Below are 12,772 nucleotides of genomic sequence, written 5' to 3'. Positions count from 1 at the left end.
AAAGGAAACAAGGAAGAATGGGGCTGTTAATGCTTTGTTTGCTTTGTCGCACTCATTTTTAGACCCATCAGGAACAAGGTCGCTCCTACAAGGAGGTGTGTGCCCCCGTCATCGAGCGTCTGCGCTTTCTCTTTAATGAGCTGCGTCCCGCTGTAAGCAACGACCTGTCAATAGTGTCCAAACTGAAGCTGCTGAGCTCACAGCCGCGATGGAGGAGGATCACCCAGAAACTTATCAGGGACCGCAGGAAAAAACGAGGTGGGATACTACATTTTGGGGTGGGATTTTATTCCTTTTATTTGATTGTGACTGTAGAGATAAACAGGAAATGTGGGGAAATAGAGCAGGGAATGATATGCAGTGAAGGTCCAGGCAGCCGGCAACTGAACTGGTGACTCGCTGCTCAGGGCATTTACACCCTGTGTGATATTCAAAACCTCCTGCTGAGGGACAGGCTTTTATTTTCCTGTTTCTACTGTTTCTCAATTTAAATGTATTCTTTTTTTAAAAATTTTGTAGTGCCTAAAAAGTCAGAGTCTGCTGACATTGAAGAGCCAAAGCTGGAGAATGAAGGGACCAATGAAGAAGAGCTTAATGTGCATATCAGCCCCACACCTGCTGATAGGAAATTACCAGCTGGCAAGACACCCAAGGTAGGTTTATTGTTGGATGGTTTTTGTTGGATAAACAAAAAAAAGAGCATAAAGAAGGTGGCCTCTTTTCTGCAATCCATCTCAAAATTATTCAATCACATCCAGTTTATCTTATGCTACAAAATGAGCATCACCTTACCCTCAGACACAATGTAACAATACATATTTAGGGTGAAAGGGTTGGTCATGTGCATGTTTTAATTGACTAAATTTGTAGTTCCAAGCAAATGTAGTCAAAATATCATGATATCGTTTGATATTCCTGTATTTTTGTATCACTTTGCAGCCGGACAAGTGGCATCCACTTCTAAACACCGTGGCCAATGTGCAGAAGTACCGCTGGCTGAAACACAGTGTTCAGGGTGTTTTTTCTCAGTCCAGCCTCATGGCCACCATCGTGGAGTTTGCACTAAAGGAGGAACCACTGGATGTAGAGAAAATGAGGAAATGTCTCCTGAAGCAGGTGGGAGTCCGTGTGATGATGTTAAAACAAGGAAGGTTAAAGTATAGCATTGATAATGACACATTATTATTTCTGTTTCATCATAGCTGGAGAGAGCTGAGGTGCGGCTGGAGGGCATCGACACCATGCTGAAGTTGGCCTCCAAAAGCTTCCTGCTGCCCTCTGTGCAGTACGCGATGCTCTGCGGCTGGCAGAGGATCGTACCAGAAGGGACCAACATTGGGTGGGTCACTAGTTTGACATCTATGTTAAACAGATGCCAATGCAAAGCAGTTGATGTGATCTTGTGTGTCTACAAAATCCAGAAAAAACGCACTAATAATGATGCAAGAATGACATCTGTTTTTGGTGTGGTGCTGAGGTATTAAACCTTTTATTGTATCAACTCTCAGAGAGCCGTTGTCCGACTGCCTGAAGGACGTTGATCTGATCCCTCCCTTCAACCGCATGCTGTTGGAGGTGACCTTTGGAAAGTTGTACTCCTGGGCCATCCACAATGTCCGCAACATCCTGCTGGAGGCCAGTGCTCGCTTCAAAGAGCTCGGTGAGTGCTGTGAATATATGGCTGGATCATCAAAGAAAGCTGATGTATAATAACATTTATAACATTTTTAGACTTGTTATATACAATCTGATTCACTGACCACCTCTCCTTTAACCAGGCGTGCAGCCCGTTCCCTTGCAGACCATCACCAATGAGAACCCGGCGGGACCAAGCCTCGGCACCATTCCCCAGGCCCGCTTCCTCCTGGCCATGATACACATGTTGTCCCTGAAACACGGGTCTAACAGCCTCAGTCTCCTACTAAACTCTGGCATATTGGCCCTCACACAGAGTATACTCAGGCTCATAGGTGAGAACTCTCCAGTCAAAGACACACAGGCTCTTCAGAATAGAAGCACAAGGGCATCTTATTACACCTACACGTACTAATGTATGTTGGTGTTTGATGTCTCTTTTATGTTTCTAGGACCCAGCACAGACAGCAATGAGGAGGACCTGAGTTTATGTGCACATGGAGGCTCAGCCACGGTACTGGAGGAATCCAGAAAGGAGGCGGCCCCTGCTCCTCTACCCGCCTCAGGCCCAGAGCTGGCAGCCATGATGAAGATCGGCACAAGGGTCATGAGGGGAGTCGACTGGAAGTGGGGAGATCAGGTACCTGAATCCGTTCTTGCTGTAATCAGTGTACAGCAGGGTAAAGAGTCTAATGTTTAGTATCTAAACGTCTGCATGCTTTGTCCAGGACGGTCCCGCACCCGGTCTCGGCAGGGTCATCGGGGAACTGGGTGAGGACGGTTGGATCAGAGTTCAGTGGGATACGAGCAGCACCAACTCCTACAGGATGGGCAAAGAGGGCAAGTATGACCTCAAACTTGCAGAGCCCCCTCCAGCTGCCCAGCCCCCCACCGAGGACTCAGACACGGAGGATGACACAGGTCAGTAGAGATCACAAGAGCTACAAGCTAAATGTGAGGTCCAAAATTTGACCTTTTACAATCTCTTTATTTTCAGAAGGTGAGCTGATGGAAAAGAGCAGCCATCCGACAGCAATGATGCTAACCAGCACAGTCAACCTGCTGAAGACACTGTCTCTGTCATCTGGGATCTACGCAGAGGTGCTGCAGACAGACGCCACACGGACCCTGTGTGGGCTCCTAAGGATGCTTGTGGAAAGTGGAGCAAATGACAAGTCCGGTAACTAAACTACCATCCTTATAAAGGGCTTTCTTTTTTATTTGCAAGACATATAGCGTCTTATTTTAACTCGACCCATCTGTGTTGTCAGGCTGTCACTCCCACAGGTTGGTGTCTCGGGAGCAGCACAGGAGCTGGTGCACCCTGGGCTTCATTCGCAGCATTGCTCTCATGCCGCAGATGTGCAGCACCCTCAGCACCTCTGCGTGGATCGGCCTGCTCATCCGAATCGTTGAGGGACACCAGTCCTTTAGTGCTGTTACTCTGCAGAGACAGGTGGGTTACCATGGTTGTGTGCGAGATTCGCTTCCTGTGCTGTTGATGATGCCATTCTCTAGTTCTACAAAAATCTATCAGTGTCTTATGTAGAGAAGTCTCTCATCCCCACTTAAATATACTTGTAGGGAGCTTATTTTTGTACATTGTTGTCAGCTGTATATAAGATACTGAAAGCAAAGCCTGTTTAGTCTCTAAAATCCAGTTAGGAATTCTAAGAGAAGTCATATGACAAAAGGTAGAAAAAAGAAAAATATGATCAAAAAGGTTCAAGAGACTGCTCCTGTTGGGCTCAAACAGACTGCAGCACCAAGACATGCACAGAGCAGGTGAAGCTTATATAGGGCTTCATCAGCGTAGTGGTAACAGTGCTTTCAGTTTGCCTCCCATTCACCCACTCACACACCAATGGTGGCAGAACTACCATACTTGGTGCTCGCCTGCCATTGGGAGCAATATGGGATTCATTGTGTTGCCCCAGGATAATTTGGCACTACAGATCTAATGATTCCTGGTTAAACCGCTCTACCATCCACTCTGTCACAGCCGCCCACGAAGAGGTCAAATCACGTTGGGAGCGTTTTCTCAACTTTTCTTCCACCTTGAATTTGCCTCTGAGAGTCGACTGTCAACACCGAGTTCTACTGTGACGTTCTGAGGCGTCTGAGGGAAAACAAGCAGTGCGCACGACCTGAACTGTGTTGTGATGGCATTTGGTTTCTCCAACATGACTGCTCACAGCGTGTTGAAAAGATGCAAAACTTTTCACTCACAGCAACATAATCTCCACCACATACCTTCCTGCAACTTCTTTCTGGTACTAAGCAAAGAGCAAAAATGTGCACCCTCTGCTCGGGTCAAGACCACCAGTGGTCACAGAAATGTGTGTAACTCAACGTTGATCAAGCAGCGTAACTTGCAATACTTACTCATGAAAGTTATAGCTTCCCCCTGCTCCTTGTGCATTATTGTGCTGAGCTTTGATCACCTGCAACAGGATCTATCTCTGAAGTTTTTGATTGCTTCTCATAATGTCACAACAACTATTTTTACGGCCTTTCATGATGCAAACCACAGTCCCCTAATTTAGTTTCTTCTCTCTTCTACAGTCCAAAATAAATGAAAGTTAATTAGCTTTTGTAGATCCCACATCAGCCCTTAAGTACTCCATTTGTTGTCATGCAGAAAACAGGAGGATGTTGTTCTCACCAACAGAGTCTCTGTGGAGGAATCATCCCTTGTCCTGTGCACCCTGTGTGTTTCCAGATCCTGGCACTGCGCCTCCTGCAGGCAGTCCTCCCCTCATGGGACAAGATGGAGCGCTCTCAGGACATGAAGTTCCTGGTGGAGAAGTTGTTCGGCTTCTTGGGAAGCCTGCTGAGCACCTGCTCCTCAGACCTGCCACTCCTCAGAGGTGCAGCCATGGATCATGCTTTAAGATTTGAAAATCTGCTGTTTTCATTGTAGTCTGTATTTTTTAAATGGTTATTCCCTCCCTCCCCCCTAAACAGAAGGCTCCCTACGGAGGAGGAAGTCCCGCCCACAGGCGTCTCTCACTGCCACTCACAGCAGCACTCTGGCAGAGGAGATCGTGTCCGTCCTGCGTACTCTGCACTCTCTTGGCCAGTGGAACAGCATGATAAATGATTACATCAACACTCAGCTGAGCTTCATTGGAGACGTTATGGCAGGTTGCCAATCTGAAGCTGTAAGATTTACTGCAGTCTTATAGATTCAATTACTGTGTTGCTAAAACTCGCTGCAGTGCTTTCTTTCTGACATCATTGATAAAAATCAGCTCTAACAAAGTGGTTAATATACATTTTTGTGTTCTTAATGTCATTAATTTCAGTGTTTCCTAGAGGAGTACTTTCCTGATTCGGATGGTCCCAGAGTGGGCAGTCTGATGGCAGTGCTTTCAGTGATTGGAGGGATTGATGGGCGCCTCAGACTGGGTGGCCAAGTCATTCATGAGGAGTACGGAGAGGGGACAGTCACAAGAATCACCCCTAAAGGACGCATCACCGTCCAGTTCCACGAGATGAGGACCTGCAGGGTTTGCTTGCTCAGCCATCTCAAACCGGTTTGTGTTTAGATGTTCATATGTACATAAAGCGTGTAAACTGGCTCCAATTCATGAACAAACTGACTTCATTTAATGTTTATTCTCCTCAGCTGCCTGCCGTGACCTTCAGTGTTCAGAACCTGCCCTTCAGTGAGCCCATGTTGGCTGTTTGGGCGCAGCTGGTCAGCCTCGCAGGAAGCAAACTGGAGAAACAACGCATGAAGAAATCTCTGAGCCGAGGGCTTACAGGTGCACAACACAGCACTTGACTTTATTTAGATTATTGTCTGTTCAAGTGCCATCCCTGAAAGTATTCAAGACTTTTCTCTTTTGATTAAAGATAGCTTGTCTCATAATTTTTTTCCATTAAAGACACCAACAAAAAGTATTAAGATTTGAGAGGATGCTTTGATTCAGTGTTTAGAGTTTAAGGTCTAATCCAGTGGGTTTAATCAAACCTGTTGTGTTTGCAGCCGACCAGGTGGACATCCACTTGCTGCGGTGCCAGCAGCTGAGGCTGTATATTTTGAAGGCAGCGCGGGCCCTCCTCTCTCATCAGGACAAACTCAGGCAGATTCTCTCCCAGCCAGCAGTTGTGGACATCGGACCCAACCCCAGTGGTAAGACCTCTCCCACTGAAAGGATGTTTGAGTCTTGAAAGCTCACTGGGTCGGTTACAGTAGGTTTTTGCTGAAAATGACAGCTGTTTAGTTCAGCTCAGTGCTGTAAAGTTTAAATCTGTCATGTACAGTTTTTTTTTGTGTGGATGTCATGGGGTAGACAAGACCTTCAGTTATATTCAAGTTTTTTTTTATTTTTTTTTTTTTTTTACTTTTTGGGTTTTGTAATTTTAGATTCACAGTTTTAGTAAATGCAAAATTTTGAACCTTATCGACATCTGTAATATTTTAATGAAAATGAACCTATTATTTAGACTTGTGTGGGTTCTTGTTCTTGTGTGTTCTCGCTGCTACGTGGGTGGACAAAGTTAGCAGTGTCTTACTAACCACCGTGCATACCTTGCACACTGCGCAGGTTTCCTTGAGACTAAATGTGGGTGGATGTGCAGCAAGCTTCTGATAGAAGATTAGACCGTTCTGATTCTATCTGCCTTAGTGAAATTGTTTTTGTAGATTTAGACTTTTCATTTTATTTCAACACACCTCTCTGTCTCTCTGTTTGTTTGCAGAGGATACAGTGGTGTCCTCTCCTGATGTGGGAGACTTGTCCCCTGAGGGCCCGCTGCCTCCACTGATCCTCCTGCAGCAGCTGCTCTCTGCTGCCACTCAGCCCTCCCCCATCAAAGCTATCTTTGACAGACAGGAGATGGAGGTGCGTCAGTAGACCTTACTTGAGGAAACCGGCGTTACGTCAGTGTGATCTGTAATGTTGCATCCATCCGATCCGGTGTGTTTGGTTTGACCTCAATATCATCTGTGCGTGCAGGCGGCAGCTCTGGCAGTCTGTCAGTACCTGGCTGTGGAATCGGCCCACCCGTCCTCGCCGCTGTTTGAGGAGAGCAGCTCCAGTGAGGCCACCACGCCCGTCACCATACAGCACGTCAGACCACCCAAACAGAAGAAACAGAAGACCTCCCCTGTCCCGCCCTTACCCATAGTCCTCCAGCTCATGGAGATGGGGTTCCCACGGAAAAACATTGAGTTTGCCTTGAAGTCGCTGTCTGGAACTACAGGCAGTGCCTCTGGTGTCCCAGGTATACTTACTCTTTTTGTATCATTATGCTTTATGATATAATGTTTTGAGATTTACCTCTGGAGAGTAACTGAGAATGTGCATCAGGTGTTGAGGCTCTGGTGAGCTGGCTGCTGGACCACCCAGACATTCACGTCACTGAGCTGTCAGACGCCGACACCGTGTCCGATGAGTACTCCGATGAAGAGGTGCTGGAGGAGCTGGAGGAGCCAGAGCCGACATTCTCTGTGGTGCCTTACTTTTTCTTTTATTTCTGCCATAACAAACACAACCACAGACTGAACCACTTGTCCCTCAGCATGTCAAATTCTCCTCGTGACATGATTTATTAAGACATTGTTTGTCTGTTACATCAGCCATCAGGTGCAGTGGTGACTGAAAGTCAGACATTTAAGAAGAGGTCCGATTTCCAAAGCAACGATGATTATGCTGTTTATGTGAGAGAGAACATTCAGGTGAGAGCATCAGCCTTTTTCAGTTTTCTAAAACTCTATTCAGGAAATGTAAAATAAGTGTGATGGACGGGTGGCATCCCTGCAGGTGGGGATGATGGTGAAGTGCTGCAGAACGTACGAGGAAGTGTATGACGGCGATGTCGGGAAGGTGATTAAGCTGGACAGAGATGGACTTCACGACCTGAATGTGCAGTGTGACTGGCAGCAGAAAGGAGGAACGTACTGGGTCCGCTACATCCACATCGAGCTACTTGGTAATCTTGTGTGATTTTAATGTCACATGATGACGTGAAGTGAATGGTTTTGGTAAAACAGTGACAGCATGTTATAAGATAAGACTTTCATAATTCCTTAGTGTCGCAATTTAGTTGTCACAACAGTTTAAGAATACAGGTAATAAAAGATGAGTACAGAGAAAACTAATTTACAAATACGCATACAAAAACAAAAGAATAGAATTTAAAAAAACAACAACAAAAAAACCATCCTAACCTATTCTGTGAAATGTAAAGAAAAACAGATAATTATTGCACATGGTTGATACAAAATATATTGTTAATTGTATTAGTAATTGTTAATTTCTCTTCACTATCTGGCTCTGCTTCTCCAGGATTCCCACCACAAAGTTCTCCTTCCCACATAAAGATTGGAGACAAAGTGAGGGTGAAGCCCACAGTCACAACACCAAAGTACAAATGGGGCTCCGTCACTCACAGGAGTGTCGGGGTTGTCAAAGGTAAGCCCAGTCACCTTAATGTACTCATGACCTGAACACATCCTTCTGTTGCTGCAACCTGAATCTTCTGTTTACTGCACTAATGAAGCTAAATGGTTTGTTTTTAGCCTTCAGTGCCAATGGGAAGGATGTGATCGTGGACTTCCCACAGCAGTCCCACTGGACCGGTTTGCTGTCTGAGATGGAGTTGGTGCCCAGCGTTCATCCTGGAGTCAGGTAGAGATATGTTCAAGATTTCTGTCTCCTCAGTTAACCATGTATCTCAGTATTTAGTTTAAATGCAGCCTCTGTGCTGTCTGCAGGTGTGACGGCTGCCAGATGTTCCCCATCAACGGCCCCAGGTTCAAATGCAGAAACTGCGATGACTTTGACTTCTGTGAAAACTGCTTCAAGACGCGTAAACACAACACCAGACATTCCTTCGGCCGAATCAACGAGCCCGGTCAGTCTCACACACACTCGCTGCGATCTCATCCGTGGTGTTTCTGTGCGGGTTGTGTGTTGCACATGTGTAAACCTGTTCTCCACCTCCTCCACAATCAGGCCAGTCTCCGGCGTTCTGCGGCCGTTCAGGAAAACAGCTGAAGAAGCACCACAGCAGCCAGCGCGGGATGCTGATCGACGACTGGTCGCGCGCCGTCAAGAGCCTCAACGTGTCCTCTTCAGTTAACCAGGCCTCTCGCCTCATTGATCTCAGTGATCAGTGCTGGCAGTCCTCTGGCTCACAGGGAAAGGTAGGAAATTGAGTTGTGTTGTCTAATGTGCTGGACGACGGTCTATTTAATTTGCTTTGTTAGTGTGTAATGCGTCACGTAATTATTTTCTTTGCAGCACTGGATTCGTCTCGAGCTATTCCCAGACGTTCTCGTGCACAGGCTGAAGATGGTTGTCGACCCGGCAGACAGCAGCTACATGCCCTCACTGGTAGTGGTGTCAGGTGAGTTGAATACATTTGTTTTTTATTTTAAAGATAAACTAATAAAGGTATTTTATTGCCCGTTAGTTTAAACAGATGCTGTGTGTTTTTGACAGTTGTATGATACCCGGTTTGCTTTTGTATATTTATAACTCAGAAATAATGCTTTTGTCTTTAATATACAGGTGGCAGCTCTTTGAACAACTTAATTGAGCTCAAGACAATTAACATCAATCCCACCGACACCACTGTTCTTCTCCTCAGTGACTGCACTGAGGTTAGTTGTCTTAAAACTCTTATTACCATCCGCTTCTCATCACTGTTTATTTGCATTACTGTTGTAATAACTTCAATGATGTCTCCCCCGCAGTATCACAGATACATTGAGATTGCAATCAAGCAGTGCCGCAGCTCGGGTATCGACTGCAAGATTCATGGACTCGGCATCGTGGGACGCATCCGAGCAGAGGATGAAGACCTGGCTACAGTCCCTTTCCTGGCATCTGACAATGAAGAAGAGGATGATGACAAAACTGCAACTGGGAGGTAAGACAGGCCAAGGAATGAATATTTATTTGCTGGAATGGCCTCCGCTCTCCTTATTTGACTGAAAACATATGGCTCTCACTGTCTTCCTATTCATTCGTCTTTCAGTCTTGCTCGGAAGAAGTCATCAGGGTTGGAGTCGGCAGCCACTATCAGGACCAAAGTGTTTGTTTGGGGGCTGAATGATAAGGACCAGCTGGGAGGACTCAAGGGCTCGAAGGTGCAGTTTGTCAAGTAAACTATAATTCAAAGTCGAAGCTTGTGGGCTTGTTTTTGTTTGTCTTAAATTTGAAACACTGTAGTGTGTTTTGGGACAAATGAGAACATTGTTTAATGAAGCTTATGATACACAATAGTAGTCCGCCAGGCCTGTGTTGAGAACAGATTTTTTTTTAGCTAGAGATTATAATATAAAAACAATGACAATAATTTGGACAATTTTAAAATTCTACGAGTGCATCGTAGTTTCCCCCAAAGTCAGTTTCCAGTTGTTCAATTTTACACACATGAAGTATACCATTTTGATTTTGAATGTACAAGTACAAAAGTATAAGCAGCATAAAAAAGCCTATTTGAGGACGTGGCACAAACTTGTAGAGAACACACTGCAGCAGGAACCAGACGAATCCTCGGGGATGTGAGGGGCTCAGAAGCGGCTCCGCTCTCTAATCACTTTTGTTTGTTTTCTTCACAGATCAAGGTGCCTTCCTTCTCTGAAACGCTCTCTGCTCTCAATGTGGTGCAAGTGGCCGGTGGCTCCAAAAGCCTCTTTGCAGGTGAGCTAATAAATGCTTTTAATGTCGTTTCACATGTGACAGATGGCATGTAACTGATGTGTCATCGTTGCAGTGACCGTGGAGGGGAAGATTTACGCGTGTGGAGAAGCCACTAACGGCAGGTTAGGTCTGGGCCTCTCCAGCGGGACCATCCCGATCCCCCGTCAGATCACCGCGCTCAGTAACTACGTGGTGAAGAAGGTGGCCGTGCATTCTGGTGGACGCCACGCCATGGCTCTGACTGTGGACGGGAAGGTGTTTTCCTGGGGCGAGGGAGACGACGGCAAACTGGGACACTTTAGTAGAATGTATGTTATTTAACATAGACACTGAGCACACCTTAGAGACTGTACATAACTTGTATTATTACATTGTAGGCACTCAAGTGCAAAGGATAAACAAAGTGTAATATACCGTTTAGTCAACTAGGACAAAGCCGATAAATTCCCAAGTTTTTTTTCCAACTCCAGAGTCTTTATCAATACGATTTCACATATTAGACTGTATAGCTGAATATTAGTTAGACTTGTAAATTTACTCACCGTTGCCCTGAATGTTATTTGTTCCTGGCGCGGAGAGTTTTCTTCTTTAATATCGTCATAGAGAGTGTGTTGATTATTGAAGACATACATGGTCTTTCCTTCAGGAACTGTGACAAGCCGCGGTTGATTGAGGCATTGAAGACCAAACGCATCCGTGACATTGCCTGCGGCAGCTCCCACAGCGCTGCAATCACCTCCAGCGGGGAGCTGTACAGCTGGGGTTTGGGGGAGTATGGCCGCCTTGGACACGGGGACAACACCACTCAACTCAGGCCCAAACTGGTATGTCTGTAGCTTCCTCTTCCCCCTCTGTTTACTTTGTAGGAGTGATGGTAGGATCTAGAATCTAATGTAGTTTTACTGTGACTGAAACTTATATCACCTCATCATCAGCGGTTTTAAGGAAAGACAAATATTTACACCTATTATCTTAATTGTGCTGCATGTCGTGCTTCATTTTTTTGTTTGTTGCTGCCTAGACTCTGACTGCACTACAAAGTGTGTCAAATTTGATGCTACACGATTTGTGATTGTTCTGTCTGTCCACCAGGTGAAAGTGCTTCTGGGACACCGTGTTATCCAGGTTGCTTGTGGGAGCAGAGACGCTCAGACTCTGGCCCTCACTGATGAAGGTATTTCTGTTAATGTGCTTATAGGCAACCTGTGGAGTGTCCAACCTCTAGTATCTCCGGAGATTAAAAAACAAAACACTTTACTATGAAAAGTCTACAAGTAACCCTTAAAATGACTCACAGGAAACGTGGATGGTTGTGTTTCAGTGTCTTGTTGGTAATGTGTCTTTTGTTTTTTTCAGGGTTGGTGTTCTCCTGGGGCGATGGGGATTTCGGGAAGCTGGGCCGTGGAGGCAGCGAAGGCTGCAACATACCGCAGAACATAGAAAGGCTCAACGGGCAGGGTGTCTGCCAAATTGAGTGTGGAGCCCAGTTCTCTCTGGCTCTGACAAAATCTGGAGTGGTGTGGACCTGGTAAGACCGATGAATGACTTACAGTTACGTGATCAGTCATTATCAGCCTTTCCTCTGACCGTTAACTGTTTGTGTTTCTAAACAGGGGCAAAGGCGACTATTTCCGATTGGGCCACGGCACTGACGTCCACGTTCGGAAGCCCCAGATGGTGGAGGGACTGAGAGGGAAAAAGATTGTCCACGTTGCTGTGGGAGCACTCCACTGTCTGGCCGTCACAGACACGGGACAGGTTCGTACTGACCTCCAGAAACTGTTAGAAACCAAAGCACCGCGTTCAGACACTCGACTAATTTACTGCCCTGGCTCTGTTCCAGATGTGCGAGTTTTTCCTCCTGCATCCAAAGCTGATTTATTGAATCTCACTTTACTTCCCAGACACCTTTGACCTTTGCTGTTGCACAGTTTATTTGGCCTCGTATAATACATTTTCTGAGAGCAGATTTAATAATGTTAGCAGATCACTTCTTATGATGAGAGGCAACTACTCAATATTTGAAGAGATTGTTAAGATTGAGAGCTTGGAGCGTTGCCTTGACTTCTGCATTTGGTCCTTTTTGTAACTTAATCCTAAAGTTCCTGTACAGTTCAGCAATGTGTCAAATGCAGAAGAAATTTTGTGAGACACCAGCTGACAGAATGCTGCATATTGACATGAAATCCAGTCATTGTTTTGTGTTTCTGTCTCAGGTCTATGCGTGGGGCGACAATGACCACGGGCAGCAGGGGAATGGCACCACCACCGTTAACAGGAAGCCCACCCTGGTTCAGGGTCTGGAGGGACAGAAGATCACTCGAGTGGCATGTGGCTCCTCCCACAGCGTGGCTTGGACCACTGTGGACGTGACCACGCCTTCAGTTCATGAGCCGGTCCTTTTCCAGACAGCCCGAGACTCCCTCGGAGCATCATACTTAGGTAGTCCTCCTTTTCTACACACTCAGATCTGG

General features: G+C 46.0%; 1 protein-coding gene across 5 annotated transcripts in view; it reads left to right on the top strand.

Annotated features, from left to right (window-relative positions):
• The window catches only part of herc2 (HECT and RLD domain containing E3 ubiquitin protein ligase 2), a 46,565-nt gene that overhangs the window by 15,922 nt on the left and 17,871 nt on the right, over positions 1-12,772 (top strand). For 3 of the 5 annotated variants that reach the window (XM_069704078.1, XM_069704077.1, XM_069704076.1), the window contains exons 30-64: positions 63-258; positions 520-653; positions 940-1,116; positions 1,203-1,339; positions 1,509-1,660; positions 1,779-1,970; positions 2,088-2,275; positions 2,364-2,556; positions 2,633-2,815; positions 2,907-3,091; positions 4,307-4,505; positions 4,603-4,799; positions 4,944-5,174; positions 5,267-5,405; positions 5,630-5,776; positions 6,346-6,488; positions 6,603-6,870; positions 6,957-7,099; positions 7,226-7,324; positions 7,410-7,578; positions 7,935-8,060; positions 8,168-8,276; positions 8,363-8,502; positions 8,604-8,794; positions 8,892-8,997; positions 9,162-9,253; positions 9,347-9,522; positions 9,631-9,742; positions 10,217-10,298; positions 10,372-10,606; positions 10,945-11,122; positions 11,391-11,472; positions 11,655-11,826; positions 11,912-12,056; positions 12,515-12,740. In XM_069704078.1, coding sequence (XP_069560179.1) covers positions 63-258; positions 520-653; positions 940-1,116; positions 1,203-1,339; positions 1,509-1,660; positions 1,779-1,970; positions 2,088-2,275; positions 2,364-2,556; positions 2,633-2,815; positions 2,907-3,091; positions 4,307-4,505; positions 4,603-4,799; positions 4,944-5,174; positions 5,267-5,405; positions 5,630-5,776; positions 6,346-6,488; positions 6,603-6,870; positions 6,957-7,099; positions 7,226-7,324; positions 7,410-7,578; positions 7,935-8,060; positions 8,168-8,276; positions 8,363-8,502; positions 8,604-8,794; positions 8,892-8,997; positions 9,162-9,253; positions 9,347-9,522; positions 9,631-9,742; positions 10,217-10,298; positions 10,372-10,606; positions 10,945-11,122; positions 11,391-11,472; positions 11,655-11,826; positions 11,912-12,056; positions 12,515-12,740 — 5,644 coding nt within the window. The remainder of the gene's footprint in view (positions 1-62; positions 259-519; positions 654-939; positions 1,117-1,202; positions 1,340-1,508; positions 1,661-1,778; positions 1,971-2,087; positions 2,276-2,363; positions 2,557-2,632; positions 2,816-2,906; positions 3,092-4,306; positions 4,506-4,602; positions 4,800-4,943; positions 5,175-5,266; positions 5,406-5,629; positions 5,777-6,345; positions 6,489-6,602; positions 6,871-6,956; positions 7,100-7,225; positions 7,325-7,409; positions 7,579-7,934; positions 8,061-8,167; positions 8,277-8,362; positions 8,503-8,603; positions 8,795-8,891; positions 8,998-9,161; positions 9,254-9,346; positions 9,523-9,630; positions 9,743-10,216; positions 10,299-10,371; positions 10,607-10,944; positions 11,123-11,390; positions 11,473-11,654; positions 11,827-11,911; positions 12,057-12,514; positions 12,741-12,772) is intronic. The other 2 variants (XM_069704080.1, XM_069704079.1) reach the window with 1 other exon arrangement.

This window comes from Brachyistius frenatus, unplaced genomic scaffold (assembly GCF_029030835.1).
Source record: "Brachyistius frenatus isolate BFR_SWC_R1_liver_20210118 unplaced genomic scaffold, ASM2903083v1 Contig_49, whole genome shotgun sequence".
Taxonomy (NCBI): domain Eukaryota; kingdom Metazoa; phylum Chordata; class Actinopteri; family Embiotocidae; genus Brachyistius; species Brachyistius frenatus.
This window is presented reverse-complemented; position numbering and strand designations above follow the sequence as displayed.